This window comes from Vipera berus (genome assembly GCF_964194415.1).
Source record: "Vipera berus genome assembly, chromosome: 7".
NCBI lineage: Eukaryota > Metazoa > Chordata > Lepidosauria > Squamata > Viperidae > Vipera > Vipera berus.
This window is the reverse complement of record NC_138209.1, coordinates 61,042,015-61,063,234: the sequence shown is the minus strand read 5'-3', so window position 1 is coordinate 61,063,234 and position 21,220 is coordinate 61,042,015. Positions and strand designations below refer to the sequence as shown.

General features: G+C 38.4%; 1 protein-coding gene across 2 annotated transcripts in view; it reads right to left on the bottom strand.

Moving 5' to 3' along the window:
• The window catches only part of RBM46 (RNA binding motif protein 46), a gene marked incomplete at both ends in the record, with an annotated part of 57,232 nt that extends 36,253 nt beyond the window's left edge, over positions 1–20,979 (bottom strand). Inside the window, 3 exons of one of the 2 annotated variants that reach the window (XM_081333247.1) lie at positions 16,289–16,441; positions 18,935–19,610; positions 20,915–20,979. In XM_081333247.1, coding sequence (XP_081189373.1) covers positions 16,289–16,441; positions 18,935–19,610; positions 20,915–20,979 — 894 coding nt within the window. Of the gene's footprint in view, positions 1–16,288; positions 16,442–18,934; positions 19,611–20,914 lie in introns of those variants that run through there. The other variant, XM_081333246.1, reaches the window with a different exon arrangement.
• Between the last annotated feature and the right edge of the window lie 241 nt (positions 20,980–21,220).

The window sequence follows — 21,220 nt, the reverse complement described above, 5'->3', positions numbered from 1 at the left end:
CAAGGAGGGAACGCCCCCCTCTGCCTTGGCCCTGGCCCAGAGACCCTCCTTCTGCCAGAGACCCTCAGATCTGTCCCACTCCTGCCCAGGTCCCCATAGGCACCCTTGATGCGAACGATGTAGAGCTGGCCACGCCCACCCAGTAGGCCATACGCACTTTAGCCACGCCCACCCAGTAGGCCACGCGCACCCTGGCCATACCCACCCGGCCCCCTGAGGGCAACCACAATGCTGATGTGGCCCTCAATGAAATTGAGTTTGACACCCCTGCTCTATTCTGTAGTTCGGCTAGTTCCATTTGGTAAATCAGATCAACAATTTCAATGTCAATAGAAAATAGGTTCCAGGAAAGCTGTATGTCCTGTTCATAGAGGTGAAGCTCTTTAAATCTACTTTTTTGCAACGTTTTTCAGTGAATCCACACATGTTTTGGTTGGGAATGCAACTGCTGGTTTTTCCGCAAAAAGTTTTTGAGTTGTGGGAGGATGGCAGAAATTTTCCTCTCTCACTTGTTTAATGAATATGTCCAATTTTACTTCAGATGCTTTCACATGTGAATGCATATCATAGATGAGCTTCCCCTTTCCTTGAAGTTGCACACTGAAACTGTTGAGTAGCTCTGTTACATCTGTCAGAAAGGCAAGGTGCCATTTCCATTCAGCATCTTTGAGCTCTGGTACTTCTTGTAGAGTCAAGAATATTAAATACCCCCAGTTAGTCAACTAAATTAAGGCTTTACTGTACTTTACAGTGATCTATACAAAGAAGAAAGGAAAATATGTTTTACAGTTTATTTTTTAAAATCCCTTAGAAGCATGGGTCCTTGAAAAGTCTTATATTTCTAAAACAATATTTTTTTAAAAAAATCATAAAACTATTGTTGCTATAGGAACAAGAATTGTGCATAGAGAACAGAATCACACATTATTTGTCCCAATAAATAAAATTCTAAGCTGTTGAATATTAAGTGTGCAAAATGTAGTATCTGAGATATACAATACTAACCACTAGGTGGCAATATTATATAATGTAAAAGAATAGAGCTGCACAAAATTTGATTTCTCAAGAATCCCTTGGCAAGATTTGATGGGAAATACGAGTAATTCTATGGCTAATGAATGATCCCTTTTAAAATTACCTACAACCTATCAGCAAACTGTATGAATAGAAATATCAGTGGCAGCTGGTATATCAACTGGTATATCAAGTATCAGCTTTGCCTATTGCTGGATGGGGGGAGGGATAAACTTTCTCTTGCAGAGGCACTGTCCATTAGTGTGATGCCTGTATCTTGATGTGGATGTTCTGCCTTGTGCAATATTATTCTTCCAAAGGTGAGACTGGCTCCCATACTTGATGTCATCCCAGAAATCCCTCAAAACATGACTGTATCAAAAGGCTTGGGGATCTCAAGGAACTAGTGAGGTATCTGCATTGTCTATAATCCTCTCTCACAAATGAAGGCAAATATATGTGTCCAATCTCAGTCAGTCACCAGGACCAGAGTTTAATCTTCTGAGCTTTAGGACTCATGCTGGAGCCCTTCCTCAAGGAATCACCAGCTTATCAGGTAGGTACCTAGGAGCAGCATAGTCAACAGCCAACACTTAATAACTGGCCATCAACATTCTAATCAACAACTAAAATGCCATACTGTCAGAACCCATTCCTATTTCATTTCTTTTCTGTCTATCCTCTCTGATCTAAAAACACATCCCACCTTTCCCTGGGTTCCGCCATACTCCCAAGGGGGAGGGGGGATATGCCTGCAGGGTTATTACTTTCACTTCCTCTATTCGCTACAATGTAATCCTTTTCTTTGTTTATTGGGTCTGTACTCTCGACCTGCCCGCTGAAATAGAACAACTTCTTTCCTGCATTATCTCTCTCTCTGAACTCTATCTTTTAAACTGTCAGTTAGAACAAAGGAGGCAATAAGGAATGTAACCTCAGTGCCTGGTTTATGTCTACGCTCTCAGAGGAAGGTGTGAAGAAGCTGCTGACCCTTTCTGCGTGAGCTGGAGATGGGCCGATGTTATCTCCCATTTTCCCACGATGGACCTAACACCTGGGGATTGGCCATCCCACATTGGGCGGTTGATCTATAGGGTGGGGTCTTGCTTGGTGATACCACAATCTACTGCAGTGTGTGGGAAATCTCAGATCCTATTATGTCTGCTATCAACTACTCTTAATAAAAGTTCCTATTGGAAGAAATTGTTTCCAGAGTTCTGCTTACTTAAGATGTGGTGGAGTTGAAGTGGGTTGAAGTGACACATACACAACCAGGCATCACATAGATACTAAACATAGAATAGCACAACGTACACATTCTGGTAGACAGAAGATCCCTAATGATGGGCTCCAGCACGAGTCCAGAAAGCTTGGAAGACTAAAACTCTAGTCCTGGTGACCAACCCAGATTGGATTCTGCAATAATCCTATCTCTCACTCTTTTTAATAACATTGATGGGTTGTTTTTTTTAATTGTGGACTTTTAAATGCTGTTTATTTTATGGTATGAATTGTATGAGTGATATGAGTTATAAAACATGAATTTTCTTATATTTTAGACATAGATGCAAATATGAAATTTATCATACTGTTTGGAATTTAATGTGTGTTTTCTTTATATGTGGAAGCTAGATCAAGGGCAACTTGATATCACTTATTTCTATTTAATCAAACACTATCTGAAAGTTGTCTTTTCAACTTTTTTTTTCAAAGACTCCCCACTGGTCCCTTCCAGTTATGTTAAAATGTAATTATCATTATGCATGACATTATATGACATGATATGATATATGATATGATAGACATCATGCCTATATAATGTTATCTGACAATTGTGGGAACTGATATCCAATCTGCACCATTGGTAAAGTACCTGGTTGCCTTTGCTACCCTTTCTCTGTATTCTTGGTACAGAGAAGCAACAGAAAGCTCTCTTCTGTGTGCAGCCACCCAGTCCATCACTTGCTTAAAGATGAGGTTTATTGGTTAGTTTTGTCCTGTAGGGAAGAACCTCCTGTAAGGACTACATTGATTGCCACGTTGAAGGTCTCACATACAGCAGTACACATTTGCTTATATTGAGCAGGAATATTAGGAGGGAAAAGAACAAACATCTTATTTCTTCCCTTCAAAGGATCCTACTGTATATGCCTAGGACATATGCTACACTCAATTTGCCAGCAAATTTGGAGAACTCAACAGTGGCCACAGGATTGGAAAAGATCAGTTTACATTCCAATTCCAAAGAAAGGCAGTGCCAAAGAAAGTTCAAACTATCGCACCATTGCACTCATTTCACATGCTAGTAAAGTTATGCTTAAAATCCTACAGGCTAGACTCCAGCAGTATGTGGATCGAGAACTACCACAAGTACAGGCAGGATTTCGAAGAGGCAGAGGAACTAGAGATCAAATTGCCAACATACGCTGGATCATGGAGAAAGCTAGGGAGTTCCAGAAAAACATCTACTTCTGCTTCATTGACTATGCTAAAGCATTTCATTGTGTCGATCACAACAAACTGTGGCAGGTTCTTAAAGAGATGGGAGTACCAGACCATCTTATTTGTCTCTTGAGAAACCTATATGCGGGTCAAGAAGCAACAGTGAAAACTGGACACAGAACCACTGATTGGTTCAAAATTGGGAAAGGAGTCTGGCAAGGCTGTATACTGTCGCTCTGCCTATTTAACTTATATGCAGAGCACATCATGAGAAAAGCAGGGCTAGATGAATCAAAAGTTGGAATTAAGATTGCTGGGAGAAATATCAACAACCTAAGATATGCAGATGAAACCACTTTAATGGCAGAAAGTTAAGAGGAACTAAAGAGCCTCCTGTTGCGGGTGAAGAAGGAGAGTGCAAAAGTTGGGTTAAAACTTAACATTAAGAAAACCAAGATCATGGCATCTGGCCCTCTCAATTCCTGGCAAATAGATGGGGAAGAAATGGAGGTAGTGACAGATTTTATTTTCCTGGGCTCCAAGATCACTGCAGATGGGGACTGCAGCCAAGAAATTAAAAGACACTTGCTCCTGGGGAGGAAAGCCATGGCAAATCTAGACAGCACACTAAAAAGCAGAGACATCACCCTGCCAACAAAAGTGTGTATAGTCAAGGCTATGGTCTTCCCAGTTACAATGTATGGCTGTGAAAGTTGGACCATAAGAGAGGCTGAGCGCCAAAGAATTGAGGCCTTTGAACTCTGGTGCTGAAGAAGACTCCTGTGAGTCCCTTGGACTGAAAGGCGATCAAACCGGTCAGTCCTAGAGGAGATCAACCATGACTGCTCTTTAGAAGGCCAGATCCTGAAGTTGAAACTCAAATACTTTGGCCACCTAATGAGAAGGAAGGACTCACTGGAGAAGAGCCTAATGCTGGGAAAGATTGAGGGCAAGAGAAGAATGGGACAACAGAGAATGAGGTGACTGGATGGAGTCAGTGAACCAGTAGGCATGAGCTTAAATGGACTCCAGAAGATGGTAGAGGACAGGAAGGCCTGGAGGAACGTTGTCCATAGGGTTGCGATTGGTCGGACACGACTTCGCAACTAACAACAACAACAACATGCCTAGGACTGATTCCTGCTATAGACCATATGTCTTTCTTGCTAGCAAGCTCATTAACCTAATCAGATAGCTGATGGGAACAGAATAATAGTTTTTTGCTACTTACAGTACTATTTTAAGATACCAGGGATTCATTCATTCATTTCATTTCATTTATTATATTTGTATACTGCCCTTCTCCCGAAGGACTCAGGGCGGTGAACAGGGCACATAAAAAATACAGGATCCTGAGAAAAGTGCTGAAGAAAGAGGATTCTGCTCAAATTCTCTGATTTTTCTGGATCTAGAAATAGAAATTATTTGTTCCTGATCAATCCACTGATTGAGTGGCCAGAAAGAAGAATAACTGGCTGTCTCTGCAGCTTCAATGGTTGCAAATAATATATCTGAGATTTATAGGTTACTTGTGTCTGCTATACTTCCCGTGGCTCTGGGCTAGTAATTAAATACAAGGTCATATTTCTGATTAAACCAAATTGCACAAGAGTGGGGAGCAACTCTCATGCAATTTAATTATACAAGAGGAGTCTTAATTGTAAAAATAGTAACTACTTTATATTCAGTATTTTACCTTTTTGCTGTCTACACGCATACTAAAAATCATCCAGAAGAATCTGGTCATTAGATAAATCCTGGCTTTATAATGTAATGTATTTTGTTTAATATAAGGAAAAAGCAACACTAAGAACTTTTAAAAACTCAGTTACAAAACAGCTGTGCATAGCAGAGGTTACATTCTTTTGATCCATACACATAATTTTGTTCCATAGACATAATTTTAAAAATAAGGACTTTTACAACTTATTATTAGAGTGTAAAGTACATGAAAGAGGAACACTTTTATTTCACACATTGTATTTACAATGAAAACCTGTTTGTTTTTTTTTAAAAATAAAGAAATTGTCACAACTTTTTAAAAGAATAATTGTAAAAGCGTTTGGCATCAGTACCCTGCCCAGGCCTTTTGCTATGCACTAGTAGCAAGGACTTTGGGGACTCTTGCAAGAGAGACTTGCTTCACCCTGTGAAAGCAAACTTTGCTCCAGTTGGAACTGTTTTCAGAATGGAGGGCTCTATAAATAGCTGACCAATGTTTGATGGACAATGCCAGAGGATGCTATCCTTTGGACTGCTTCTCTGGAGTGTGACAAGGGATTAACTTTTTCTTTTCTTTTTTGTTGTCCTCAGATCAGGTGGGGATGACTGTATGGAGTTTTGTGGACTGGCAGCAGACATGGTTTGGTTGTTTAGTATTACTGATCCTACATATGAATGAAGGGAGACAAAGGGGAGACGCCCAAATGCTATCATCATCTGGATTCTGAATAAATGATCATCTTAAAGTCTTCTATGTTGATGCTATCTGAATAGAATAGAATAGAGCTGGAAGGGACCTTGGAGGTCTTCTAGTCCAGGGCTTTTCAAGTGGTGGTACGCGTACCACCTGCAGGTGGTACGCAGCCCTGCCCAGCCAAATGTAGTGGGGGAAGGAACAAGCCAGCACAGGCAAAGACTTACTGTAAGAGAGTCCTGCAGAGCTGCAAAGTTGCTGAAGCGAGGCAAAGGCCCCAGGCTCACTTCCGGCTCACCCCTGGATGAGAAAGGAGGAGGAGGGGGGTGGAGACAGGAGAGGCTATAAAAGGAGGTAGTTTGGGCAGGAGAAAGAGAGAGAAAAAAAGAAGCAGCCTTGGGAGGAGGCAGAGTCAGCTCTAGTTGCACCAAAGAGAAAAAAAGGAGGAGGAGGAGTAGGGTGGGGGGAGAGGAGAGGAGATCAAGCAGGCCGGCCATGAGCCGATCTACAACTGCTGTGGCAGCCACCTGTGCTGGCAGTAGCGAACAGGTAAGAAATGCACGGGGGAGGGGTCACCCTCCACGAGGAATGAAGAAAGGCAGCAATGAAGAAAGGCAGCATCGGCTAGAGGTGAGACATGGAGGGAGGGAGATGGAGAGTAGAAGGATTCTTATGTGATTTTGTGACTTTGAAGTTCTGGGATTTGTGCAGTGTGGGCTTTGTGTTCTTAAGGAGTGTTTGGCAATTTCTATTTGGCTGATGGCTGATGTCTCGTGTTAGCTTCTATTGCTCTGCTATTGTTAGCTGTAAGTGAATGAGTTTTTAAGTGAAGAAATATACAAGAGGATACTTTTAAAAAATTGTAAGAGGGAAGTGGAATTTATTTTAAAGTTTTTATTAATAAAAAATCTATTTGAGTTAATTATTTGTCTATATTTGAATATTTTCTTCTGGATCCATTTTTTTTACTTGCAGTGAACAAATTCCTATGCACACTGCACATATCTTATTTGTAGTGCAAAAAACAGGAAAAAAACCAATACAATATTTAAAATGAAAAATAATTTCAATTAACATAAGCTTATTAGTATTTCAGTAGGAAGTATTGCCGTATCCTTAAAGTGGTACAATCAGTGAAAAGGTTGAAAAACCCTGTTCTAGTCCAGCCATAAGTAAAGGAATGCTACAGGCAAAATCCATTCAGGAGAAAAATACTTCAAAATCCTGCAGTAATACTTCAAAATACTTCAAAATGCTGCAGTAATTTATTTGAAATGATTACTGAGGACGAAGGTATTTTGTGGATAAGTCATATAGTAATCAATACTGTACTCTGCAGAGTAGAAGCTTACCATGAGACTTGCTTTGTTTCTGTGTGCCTTGATGTGTAGAATAGTTAATGCTCATTCAAGGAACATGTTCTTAGACAACATTCATTAGGGAGGAAAAAGAAATTAACTTCTTTAGTGAAAACAGTAGAAAGACTCATAAGTATTTCAAGAAAATAAAAACAAGGAAATAATGCACACTACAGCAATTGGCAAACTTTGATACTCACATCCTGTTTTCTAACTTATGGATTCCACTGCAATGTACAGTAAAATTGGAAAATGAAAGAGAAACTGAAAAAAAAATATTCTCTTTTTTCTTATTTGTTGATCCTAAGTTGGGTGGGAGTAGCCATTCTCCTGCCCATCTCAGTCAGTCTGGTATGCAAGTAACTGTGCAAAAGAATTTCAGGGTGTTATTATAAGGGACTTGCCCAGGAGGTGTTAGAGGGTTTTGGGATTTTGTTTTGTTTCTGAATTCCTGGCACAGCAAGGCCAATTCCCCAATTTGCTTCTGCCTGAGCAGTTAAATAAAGATTCCCTTCTGTATTTGGGTCTTACCTATTATCAGTTTGTTATCAAAGAAATACACATAAGTTGGTGAATAAGACACAAAGATAGGTTTGCTTCAGCTTTCCTTTTCCTGGACTGTCTGATGCAACAGCAAAATGGTGATAAATGGACTTTTTAAAGATGATCTTCTGACAAGGCCATGGGGAAGGAGAACAAATCCTCAGAAAAATAGCAATATGAAAAGGATGCTAATTATTGCTTGCTGGGCTGTTCAGAACTAATTTTACTATGGAATCAGCTTACTATTCATTCGACCACCCAGAGAAATTTGTAATGTATTTTGAAGAAAAAAATGCTGGTCTTCATGTCAAATTAAATGACAAAATTCTTGTACTTCATATTAGAATGTATTAATATTTTAATAGTTCCTACTAAATTTTAATCAGTGTGCATGGACTTAGTTTCACTTTTTGCAATCTGAAGAAATAGCTGATATATTGGTGAATCTTAGGCTAGTAACCTGTGGTCTTGAGCAGTGTGTTTTTTACTATCTATATGGCAGTACAGGGAATGTTAAAGCTGGGGTCCCCAACCCCTGGACTGCAGCCCACTACCAGACTGTGTCCTATTCAGAACCAGACTGCGTAAGTAGCAAGCAGCAGGCTGGTGCATGTGAACATGTGTGCGCAGCTCAACTTGTGCAAACTGAGCTGCACACACGTGTCTGTGTGCCAGCCCGCTGCTCATACAGCCCAGTTCCCGTCTTCCCCCCTTCTAGCCAGGTTGCCAGGCCACAAAGGTTGGGGAACGCTGTGTTAAAGTCTGTTCGTGTAAGGAAGTTATGTCTACCACCTTGAAAGAGGTAGTGGTTCAGACTTTCTTGAAGAGTTTCTCCTTGGACCATAAAGTTTTGGATCATTGCTACAAAATTGTAAATATTTCTTTCTTACATGAGTGTAATCTTGCTTCTGCTTTCCCAGGCTGAGTTAGGTTGACAGACCAAATGACCACAAGCATCACTCTGATAAAACTCATTCAGTGTAGCTGAGGCTATTTGGGTGCTGTATCCAGCACTAAAACAATTAAATAATAATTAAAATTCCATTTTTGTTTTGTATTTTCACATGCTATGTGTTATTTTTCCTGATGCCCAGGGCTTTTTTTTCTCTTAGAACGCTCAGAACGGCATTCCGGCACCTCTTTTTGCACCAGAAAAAAAACCTTTTGCACAAGCTGTGCTACTCCCTCTATTGACTTTTGAAAACCTATTGGCTTTTAAAAGTGCACCAAAAGACCCGGCCAGCAAATGAGTGCTGGGGGGAAAAAGAGGAATCCCTAACCTTGCATGGCTAAATGTCAGTTTCGACCTTAGCATTCAGCCCACAGCAATGTCAACCCGCTGGGCTGTCAGAGCATGGCCTTGGCACCCTCTCGGGGTCCGTGATGGTGGCGGCTGCCGTGAATTCCAATGAGGAGGTCATTGCTATAGCAACCCCACCTGTTCTTTTCTGGAATTATTTGCCTTTTCAGCACCCTCTCCCATGAGGGGCCTTGACTTGGAAAGGCAGCCCCGCTCTCGCATCAGGAGAAGCGAGAAATAGATGCCTCCGCTTTCCCCCCCAAAGCAGGCGTACCACTCGAAGCAGAAAAGGAGAAGGGAAATATTTGAATAACTTTTTCTTAATTGGCTTATACTCTTTGGTTGCACTGTGCCCTGTTTGCAACTCCACTACTTACTGAGAGAATGTTGGTGAAATCGCTTCCCGGGGGCACAAAAGGAGGAAAGATTGCCGAGAAGTGCTCTTACCTGTATACTGGCATTGTGAAGATTCTGGATTTCCCTCTCAGTCTTCCTATCCTAGGAAGATCCAGCAGAGATTGACCAAAAAGTTCATTCCCATGAAGTGAAAAGGAGAGGCCTTGCAACTTCTGGTTGTAGTTATCCACGTTTCTGCACACTGAAATAGTCAGCCACTTGTACAAATACAGAGCCTACCATGCTTATGGATTACTGATTCACATTTCCCATGGATTGTCTTCTGTCCATGGGAGGGAAGCTTGGTAGATTCTAAATTTCATAATTTTAGTTATTCCTTTGGCAGGGTATATATGAGAACAAGCTGCAAAGGTCTTTAAAAACATGTTTCTCACACGTTTATATTTTTGAATCATAAATATTAAATCTTTGTTCTTTTCAATGATCCATACTAATGCTTTAGAAATATAATTTCCAGTTTTAGCTACAGTAAGCAAGCAAATTACACTAAAGCTAAATTTAACATTACTTGTTAAAGATATTTACTATATTTCAGAATTAGCATTCTTTCAGTCACAATCTTATTCCTATTCAATTTAGCTGATTTTAAAGTGCAATGTAAATACATAAGCACATAAAAAGAAAACAGAAGAAACAGCTGCAAATTAATTCAACAGTTCTATGCTTAGCAACATTTCCATTTAATCGAAGTCCTTGCTCTTTCCAAATCTATTTCTATATATATATACAAACAATGGGAAATGAGTTTCTGGGCTGGTTCAATTTTTTTTACACATTCCAAAAATTATGTCATGAGTGATGTATTTATAGGTATATAATTGACAGTACAATTGGCAATGCAGACATGCCAAATGCTTCTAAAGTGAGAACCAAAATACATATATACACAATTTTTTCTCCCCTAAATTTTCAGGTAATGTATCTGTTCCATATACAGTAAATATAAAAGCATGATAGGCTCTGTATTTGTATAAGTGGCTGACTATTTCAGTGTGCAGAAACGTGGATAAGTACAACCAGAAGTTGCAAGCTCTCTCCTTTTCACTTCATGGGAATTCAGCCCCGAGATGAACTTTTTGGTCAATCTCTGCTGGATCTTCCTAGGATAGGAAGGCTGAGAGGGAAATCCAGAATCTTCACAATGCCAGTATATAGGTAAGCACACTTCTCGGCAATCTTTCCTCCTTTTGTGCCCCCGGGAAGCGATTTCACCAACTTTCTCTCAGTAAGTAGCGGAGTTGGAAACAGGCCACAGTGCAACCAAAGAGTATAAGCCAATTAAGAAATAAATAAATATATAAATAAAAGATTAACAAGATGAGAGTTCCAGCACTTTATTTATTTACTTTTTTTTAAGAAAAAAAGCACTGCTGGTGATGTCTATTGACTATTGTCCCCATCCCTCTCCAAAATGCAGGTTTTTTAGTTTGTCTTTCCATGCTTTCTGACTCCTTTTGAAATCCTATAGCTCAAGGGACATTCCATTCTTTCAGAGTGTTAGGTCAGCATTCCCAATGCTGTAGCAATGAAGTTGCTACTTTCTGTCATGCCAGATATTGCATCTATGAAAATGTGACCCCATTGTCCACTGTGCCAGATAGTTGCAGTTCTAATTCTTTACCCCCCTTGAATACCTTCTAAAATGACCTGGTTTGCTTATGTCAGAAGTCCCCAACCCCCGCTCCACGGACTGGTACTGGGCCGTGGCATGCCAGCAACCAGTCTGCACAAACAAGCAAAGCCCCATACAGGCAGCATACAAAACCACGCTCTCTCCAGTCTGTGGAAAAACCTGTCTCCACGGAACCGGTCCCTGGTGCCCAAAAGACTGGGGACCTCTGGCTTATGTCATTTCAGGTCCTACAGATGTGGGAAGGCAATTTTTGATTAAATTGTTCGTTGTGGTAGGTGGGTTATATGGCTGTTTCACTTACTTTTTTCCTACATAAATTCTGAGCTATTCGGATGAGTTAAGCTCATCTGAATAATGTTTCTTATGTACCTCTCCTATCGATTGATGTTTTGCTTTGATAGTGAAGTATTTGGTTAGTATAAGTTCTGTGGTTATGCAACCCACTACAACATAACATTGTACCCTATGAAAAGGTAACACTCCCATATTAGAGAAATGTTTCCCTTTGATTAATAAAAATGATGAAGACACTGGAATAATTTCAGGATTAGAAAAAAAACAAGAGAAATGTTTGTCTTAATTTTGCCTTTGAAATATTTGCTATCTAGGAAGTGAAATCAAGTTTTCAAAAAAGTTTTGAAGAGCTTTTGGAACTAGCTTTGCCCCTAATAGAAGCTTACTGATTTCAGTATATATACCTTTTACCTTTTAAAATCACAGGTAGTCTTTGACTTAATCACCATTTGTTTAATGACAATGGCCTCAGAAACAGTAATTAAAGATCTGTACTCACACTTACAACCATCTTACCAACTTCATGGTTAAGTGATCACAATTCAGGCACTTGGCAACTTGCTTGTGATTTACAATCTTTTTTGCCCATTTCCAGCAAAAAAACACCCATTGAAGAAGCTAAATTCACTTAATGACCAGAGGGTTCACTTAATAATTATGATGATTCATTTACTGACAATCATAAAAATCACCAAAAAATTAATAACTTACAATTGTGGTCACTAGTTGAGGACTACATATATATGTCATGGCTGACTAACTAGTACCTAATTTAAATTGTTAGCATTAAAATCACAGAATGTATTTTTTTTTATAAATCAAGAACATGAGTGGTAATATTAAGGACTATATCCTGTAATTAATGTGTGTTGAAGAAGGAAGAAAAATATCCCTATAAAACCATCTGAGTTTCCTTTATGACTATTTTGATTTTACTTCGGCTTACAAATTTATCCCAAATGATTACTCTTAATTCCATCATCTGGGACAGCATGACTAAAGTTTGCATTGATTTACATTATGCAAATGAGCAATTTATTTTACAAAAAAATCACCTTTGTCAGATCTACACACATGTCTCTTCCTCCCTTTGCCTCTCCCACAGTTGGAGGATTGTATATTTTGGGACCCAAGCAGATCTATTCCACCAAGGGCTGCCAAGATTATTGATGGAGGCCATTTAGTATCTTATTTGGAAGATGACAGGCTTATAGAATCTGGGAAACAAAGGAGCTACTACTTTCCTTTATATTCAAGAATAGCAGCCTTTTTCCTCACCCTTGTTTCTATTGAGTTTGTTAATACCCACAATCTTTGCCAACATTTTCTGTTTATTTCATAAATTCTTCTAAATTAATTTTTCAACAATTTCACTAGGGAAAAGGAGTCTCTTGTCTGTTAGCATAACTTGGCCGGGCTGCCCACTGCTACTATTTTCAGCTTGTCCAAACTGCAACTTCTCCCATAGGTGGTTTGCAATTGTAGGGTAAAGAAGGAAAGAGAATAATATGCAAGAGGGCAACTAGCATGGTATCTTTCAGATATAATCAATCAATTTAAAACTATATCCATTACACAAACCCTGCAGTTTTGCACTCCTATTTCCTGTATGGTTTTCCAAGTATTCCATTCCAGACTCTCCCCCCCCAACCCCACCCCTCAACCATGTAAAAAGAGCAACATACAAGTAGAAGTTGTTAGAATTGTATATTTAAAATGTCCTCCAAAAACATAGGTTGGTACAGGCAGCAGAGTTGCAAACACCCCAACAATTCCTCACTAAATTCTCATGAAGCACTTTTTAAAAATATTAACACATTGGTCTCATGTTCAAATAGGTATTTGTGCAAGTTTAAAATACAACATGGTTATGATGTAGCTTACACTTTAGGGAAAACATTGCACTGTAAAATTTATAAACATACACACTTTCTGAACTTCTAATGCATACATTTCATGAAGATGGCTAAGCACTATATTTGTAAAGTAGCTGCTCTTTTGGAAACAAACACTCAGAAATAGGTTGCCATGCATTTTTCATTATACACTGACAGTTATCATTAGGAATCTGAGGATATCTTTGGACAATTAGCTGTTTGGATGGACTTCTATCTGTGGGGTATGCATTAATTATACAATCAAGAAACATTTCACTTGTGATAGTTCTATGTCAGGGCGTTTCAATCAGTGGTACGGGTACCACCTGTGTTACATTGGCACCTTTCAAGTGGTACACGACCATCCTAGAGAAGTGGTAGCGAGGGAGGGGAATGAGCTGAACTGGTGGCAGCACCGCACAAGCCTGAGCGAGAGATGGCTGGAGCTGAAGGGCTGTCAGGGCTCAGCAGAAGTGCCAGGATCAGTGTCAGGCTCAAGCTGGAGCTCAGCGCTGATCCTGGTGCTTCTGCTGAGCCCAGAAGAAGCGCCGATCAGCTGGAATGTTGCAGCATCTCCAGGGTCTTGTGATTTACATTCAGATGCTTGGCAACTGATTCATATTTATGACGGTCACAGTGTGCTAGGGTCATGTGAAGTGACCAAAACCTGCTGCAACCACCCAGCAGACGGTGGGAATAAAAATAAAAAACCACCCCATCCCACCCCTGCTGCCAGTCCTCAACAGAAATGCTCAAAACAATGAAAACCTTGGACAGGAAGAGCGCCGCCGGGTGGGCAGGCAGGTGTCTTGCTCGGCTCTGGCTTGGGGGGCACTTTTTTCAGTGCTATTGTAACTTCGAACAGTCACTAAGCGAACTGTTTTAAGTTGAGGACTACCTGTACTTCATCATTTTTTTTCCTTTTTTTTGGTCATCACATTTTTGACACTAGGCGACTGGTGGTACTTGGATGTTGCCATATCCTAAAAGTGGTACAATGGGTGAAAAGCTTGAAAAGCCCTGTTCTAAGTAGCTTTACCTATATCAAGCAACTCATAGTGCAACCTATGGTGTTATTGTTATTTGTATGTTGGATCTGAGACCACAGTCACAAAGCAGGAACTTCACTCAGTTTCCACAGGAGCAATGGGTGTAAATGTATGTCACATACTACCTGCCATTCCATTTCTTTGATTATCAGCAAAGCAGGTGATTTATTATAATTATTTAGGCAGTTACCAGCACTTTCATAGATGACAGGAATTGTGTAAAAATGCTGCATGTCAGCAGCCCAATGAAGTAAGATTAAGAGAAGGCAAAAAAATTACATAATCTTATCATGTTAAAATTTAAAAAAAATCATATGCTTGTTTGTTTTCCTTTGTACCATAAAGACATTTAATAATGGGTTGCAAAGAAATTGTACAACATAGCATGGAAATTAACCCATTTTACTGAAATGTAAAATACCTCTATTTTATAGGATATCATTAAATTAGTACATTTCTGATGTCCCAATACACTTAAGAAATGTCTAAAGACAGGGAGCAAAAGAAATTGTAAATGTGAGATAATACATTAGTACATGTGCAAGCTAACTATATGAATGTTAATTGGACGTAGATTAATGCTTGTTGTCATGATGGCAAATATGCAACTTGCAAATTCAGAGGAAATGTGCCGTAGTATTCTAAACAACAAACAACAGCAATGCTTTCACAATTTTCCACAAGGTATCTGATCTTATCAAGCTAGGGTTTATTTCAGGAAGTAATTAATAACCTGATGTCTTTTTAACAGAATCCCTGAATCTCAGATAAGCTTTTTTGTCTTATTTAATGGAAGCTCTAACAAAGGCACAATAATTGTCTGTGAGTCCTTTTCCATGACTGAAAATTATTTGTCTATAGTGTGAAAAATATTCCAAAAATAGATAGTTGCATATGTTTTTCTCACTAGTTTGCTTGTCACTTATCTTGAGATTACAGAAGTCCATTGGATTGATTTATATTGGATTTCATTAGCAGGCAACAGCAAAGATAATTCTGGTGCAAATATTTTGTTATCTCAAGTCCAAGCAGGATGTTGAAATGCAGTTATGTCATTTAAATTAAAATACAGTTAGTGAATGTAAACTTAGGGAAATTGGAAAAAGATGCAAAGCAGAATAGCAGTTATTAAGCAAACTGTACATTGCTTTGTACAATCTGAATACTAAAACATTCCTATATCTAAGAGAATGTCACTGATAATTTTAATTATTCACTTTGAAATTATGCAAATTTACTTGGGAGGTCACCATCATTAACTTTGCCAAAATGTACTGCTGAGTGTAAAACTGCAGATTAGACACATTTGCTTGGGAATAAATCTAATATGGTCATCCCTGAAATTGCTTGGAAAGTTTTTCACAAAACCCAGTTTTCACAAGTTATTGCTTGTTCACTGTTTTCTATATGCTGCATACTAATCATTCCACATTTTCTTCACTGTGTAATATTATTAGTTTGAGTTTTCATTAATACATGATACATTGTATTTACAATAGAATGCCAATATACTACTAAAACTCTTCTGTCTTGTCTATTTGTAACCTACAATTGACCAAAATGTTGCATCATAGAGCAATCAGTTTTGAAGCAACTGTTTTTGAAGCAACTACTTCAGATATGCTAATTTCAGCAAGGTGTAGAAAATCCATTAGTCCCATGGAATTGAAATGTTAAGGCTCTTCAGTTGTATTCATAAACTTGTGGCTCTTGCAGTGTCACTGTGGTCATCTGAGGTCATGTGATTGTGGTTTCTGATACTTTCTGCCGGCTTCCCACAAGCAAAGTCAATCGGGAAGCCAGAAGTTGCTTTTGCTCCTACTGCTTTTTTGCCCATCCCCGATCATTCTGTTTCTTAGTTTAGATAAGGAAATATCTCTGAAAAGAGGACTCAATGGGCCATGGGTCATCTAGTAGCCAATAAATGGTAGAGCAGGTGGATTCATTAACCAGCCATCCACAGCATAAATGGAATGATGATAGTAGGAAGAGTAGTAGAAGGTCCCAGACCCAAATAAAGTATAGAAATCAATCCCAGCAGTGCCGAAACAAGTATGCTTCTCTGGTCTCGAATGATCATCTTCATGGTTTCACAGAACTGCAAAGATAGTACAAGACTTTAGAATAAAATTTAAACATGTTCCTTCCCTTGCATGGGAGGAAAATTATGATATTTGTTTTATGATTTGTTTAGTACGAGTTCCATGCAAGTATTTGAATATGCATAAACCTGTGGAATTTACACATTGAAACAATGTGTGCACTGTAAGCTTTTCCTATCAGTTCTAGCCAACATAATTAATGATAAGAGGTTATGTGAACTGTAGTCTAATTTTTTTCCCCTTGGAAATGGAATGGTAGAAACCTTTCTTTTAGTTTTAATGTGAGTTTTTGCTCATTTTTCCCAACTCTCATTGGCTAGTATCTTCCTTTCCAGCAGCTATATTTTCAGATGTCTAAAATTTTGGTAGTTGCAAATTTACATTGGAGGTCATGGCATCATGTTAGTGTTTAACTTGGGTCTTGCTTCTGCTATTTGAATATTGGAAGGGCATTTTGGCTCTCAAGGCTCAGTGGCAATGTATGTTTCCTTGTATGCTTGTTTTCCCAAAACAAGGTATGGATTTAGTTTTTAATATGAAAAGTTGAAAGAGAACTTCTCTTGTATTTTCTTTGTCCTTAGGGACAATAGATAATAATTTCTTGTTTCCTTACCCAAAGTTTTGGTCTTTTGAATGCAGGGCAGAAGAGATGTTGCCTTCCCAGAGGGTTGCCATCTCAACTGTCAATACTTATCTTAGTTCTGGGATTCTGGCTTCCCAAATCAGCCTACCTTTCCAGTTATTCCTGGCATTGTATTCTCATTTGTCTGTATCATCTGCATACCTGTGGGCTTTTGCTAGTTTACCAGTCAGAAAACACGGGGTGGTGCTTTCCCATGCCTCCTTCCTTTTTAATTTCAAAATGTAACCAATGTAAAAGCAACTATTTCTTCGAAAAGTTAAGAGTATAAGACTGTACAGTAGGTGTTTTCTTGGGACAGGAAAAACTCTTAGTTCTGCCTTTTAGTTATAAAAGTTACTGTTATCTATTTCTACTCACATCATCTCTGGTGATTGAGAAACTGAGTTTTCTCCATTTTAAACAATTTATTGTAAACTTGCTAAAACTGTATTTAGATGTTTTATATGAAGAGTCTAAGTATTAATTCCCATTAAATTCATAGAAACATGGCAAATCTAAATGTCTTTAATAGCATTTTGCTCAAATTTAATATTTTAAGTGATCCTTCAGAGATGTGAATGTGTTCTGTTCTAATTACCTTCACAGAAACATTACCTCCATTAAAATAAATTATTTGCTTATGACTTAAATATAGGACTTATTTCCTTTCAAAAAATTTCCTGCCACATCCCTGCACAACCATTCTTTTCCTTCATTTTGGGTTACAATGTGGGGAGAGTTTGGTTTTGCTCTTAATATTTTAATAAAGCATTCTCCTCAATGGAATTTTACTTGCACATTGTGTTTAGAGACATCATATATGAATAATTGTGGCACAGTCAGAAAATAAATGAACAAACCCTTAAATTTATTTTTGTAGAAAAGGTGGACTTTTAAACTTTTTGCAATATTAAAACCTACCTCAGACTTAAGGAATTAATATTAAGGAAGCTAATTAAAATATGAGTTTTAACAAAGCTAGGTTAGATTCAAATGTAGATTCACAGCTAGAATTTGCTATTTTAGAAGCACCCTTCCATTTAACAAGGATCAGATCTGTTGCCTTCTAAAACAAAAAATCCTACATACCATTAAGATTCTTAAACTTATCTCTTCTGAAATGGTTTGCCCCTTGCAATAAATTTTGACACGAAGTGGGCAGCAAATAAATCTCATAATAAACAAACAAATCTTTAATCTAATTCTAAGAGAAGGGAGGAGACCAGAATGTTTAAAGCAATGAATTGCCAATATTCAGGGAGAGGTATAATATGTTACTAAACTATAAATAGAGATAATTATCTCTTACAAAAGTAATAGCAGTTTTGCGTTATTTGCTCTTCCAGTTGTGAAGTCATAAGTGAATTACACTTCAGCAGAAGATACTCCTATTAAGACACCATGAACAGAATAACTCTTTTCCTGGGTCTGCATTCATATAAGGACATTGAAGGATTAAAGTTGCACCAGTATCACTGTGCTTCCTTGGCAGCATCAACTCAGTTCTGTCTACTTTTTACATCATTTGTGACTATCCATATATTAGTCCCTTAGATAAGCAAAGAAAACTGGGACTTGAATCTAATAGGTAGTGTAAAACATGATCCATTTTAAGCCAGTCTAGGTACATATCGGTTACTACAAGAGAACTTTTTTTAAAAAGTTCCCCTTTCCCCCACATCCACCCACTCCAAAATCCTAGAGAAACCTCTATTTTAAACAAAAATATCTAGGAAAAATGCTTTTTAAATGTATATTGTAATGTTTATAAACATAAACTCTTGTTCTTCCACCTTCTAGTACATCATAACTCAAAACAAAGATATAGCCCCACTTGTCAGAGGATATTTGGACAATGATAGTTTACCTTGGTTGTCTGGAAGCTGACTGGAGAGCCATATCTGCAGAAGGTCACAAAATGTTCACAGTTGTTCCAGAGTAAACTGTATTCCGTTGTGCCCACCAGCCTTTTTGCTCTGTGGACCACTTCATCATTACAAAGGATACAATTTTTGAAAAATGTATCCATACTGTTCACCAGGATGGAGCCTCCATAAGCAAAATCCTCCACTGTGTCCACACGGATCCTTGCCATTTTTGTGATGACCCCCAAGATAAGTCTCTTATTAGTCACTACTTTCTGGATCAACTTCACATCATTAGTGAAAGCAGGCAGAATGTCTGGCATAAGATGTGCTACTTGGTTATCTCCCAAATAAATGCCAAAATGAATGAAGAGAGTGCGGGGCACTTCTAGCAAATCTCCTGGTCTGAAATAGGAAGAGTCATAACAACATGCATGGTTTTTTTTCTTCTTCTCCTCTTCCATGGAACCTGTTTGCAGAACTTTAAGGTTGGCAAGCAGAAGTAACTTTTCCAGTAACAGGGATGCTATTTCATACATTGGGTTTTTCATGTTTTTTTTTCCTTGCTGTATGAGCTGCTCCTGATTTATTCTGCTTTGGTCTCTTTTTAGTATAGCAAGTTGGGCCATCCCACACACCAAATCTGTTTTGATTGGTAGACAGGCAAGTGGGCAGTTCCTGTGAAGCAAAATAAAGTGGCTCTTTATTTGAAAAGTTTTAGAATATAGAACATTGAATAATCGAGTTGGAAGGGACCTTGGAGGTGTTCTAGTCCACCCCCCTGCTCAAGCAGGAGACCCTATGTCATTTCAGACAAATGGTTGTCCATTCTCTTTTTGAAAGCCTCCAGTGATGGAGCACCCACAACTTCAGAAGGCAAGCTGTTCCATCGGTTGATTGCTGTTATCTGAGTTTTTATAGGATTTTTCATTATTTGTTGGTTATTTAACAACAAAATTACCTACCTAAATCATTTGTTTTTGCAATGAAAGTGCTGATTAAATCAATTATTTGATCATTGACAAAGATGTATGTCAGGTATGCCAAAATAATAATAAGTGAGCTTCTGATGCAAATCTTTCATTATGATTTATGAGCTCATCATTTGAAATCATTTGAGGAAAATTTTTATAAACCTTGGCAGAAACCCAGTTCATGTTTACTGGAGAGAAAGTATTGTTGGACTCATTGGGATTTAATTTCCAAATAAATATATTAAAACAGTAATAAAAAATTACGATATAATACATAAAATTAATTTCAGAGGAATTTACTTGAAAATGTATGTGGCTGATATTTATTCTTTACTAAGAATATTTAAGTCTCCTGTCTTAATTTTGAAGTTATTATTTATTAAGTAAAATCATTATACGTAGGTGACGTGAAAACTAGACATGGGTCCCTTTTCATGATATTCAAGACAACCAGTTTTTACTACAAAACCAAAAGCAGACTTGCTAACTTATAAATATATAATTAAAGGTATGGATAACTTCCAATAAGTACAATCTTAAAGAAGTCCTTAACAATAAGATACCCATGGATTTGCTAGACTATTTATAGGTATAGGATCTGAATCTTTCTATGCTATTTTGTAACTCCACATTTTTTGCAGTTCCTGATAAAATGTTCAAGGCGTACATTAATGCGCATGGGTTGAAACTTGTTGCTTAGTCTAAGAAGAAACTTATCTTAAGCTTTCATAGTGATATATGGGAAAATCTAATATTTACCATCATCTATTCATGTGTGCTGACACTGCTAGCTAGGAAATTCAACGCAACATGGTAAATTCAGTGTTTCTAAATGGAATGTTGATCTAGTTATGCAAAAGTCTCAGTCTTGTCAAAAAAGCTGCACGATCAATGAAAGCTCCTGCCCTCCGCCCCCAGCCTGGTTCCCATCTGCACTTTATGACAAGAGGATCTCTTCAGCTGCCCTGGGGGCTGGAAATGCTGATAGATGGGGGCCATTCATCTTACCTGGAAAACATCAAGGATTGAGATTCTGGAAGAGGGGGAGACGCCACAGTGCACAGTCCCCTCATTGTCACAATCAGCCTGTGGCTTTTTTCTTAGACCACTCCTGGCAGCTAGGCTTGCTTTGTTTAGTTCGCCAAATCTCCCAATTCAGTCTTTTGAGGGTGGGGGTGGGGGTGAGAGTGAGAGAAAGAAAGAGAGAGAGAGAGAAAGAGAGAGAGAGAAGTATAAAAGTCTTTCCCGAGAACCTGAAGGAAGAAGGGGGCAGGACAAAGGAAAGGGGCGGTGTTCTTTTTTTCCCTTTTTTTT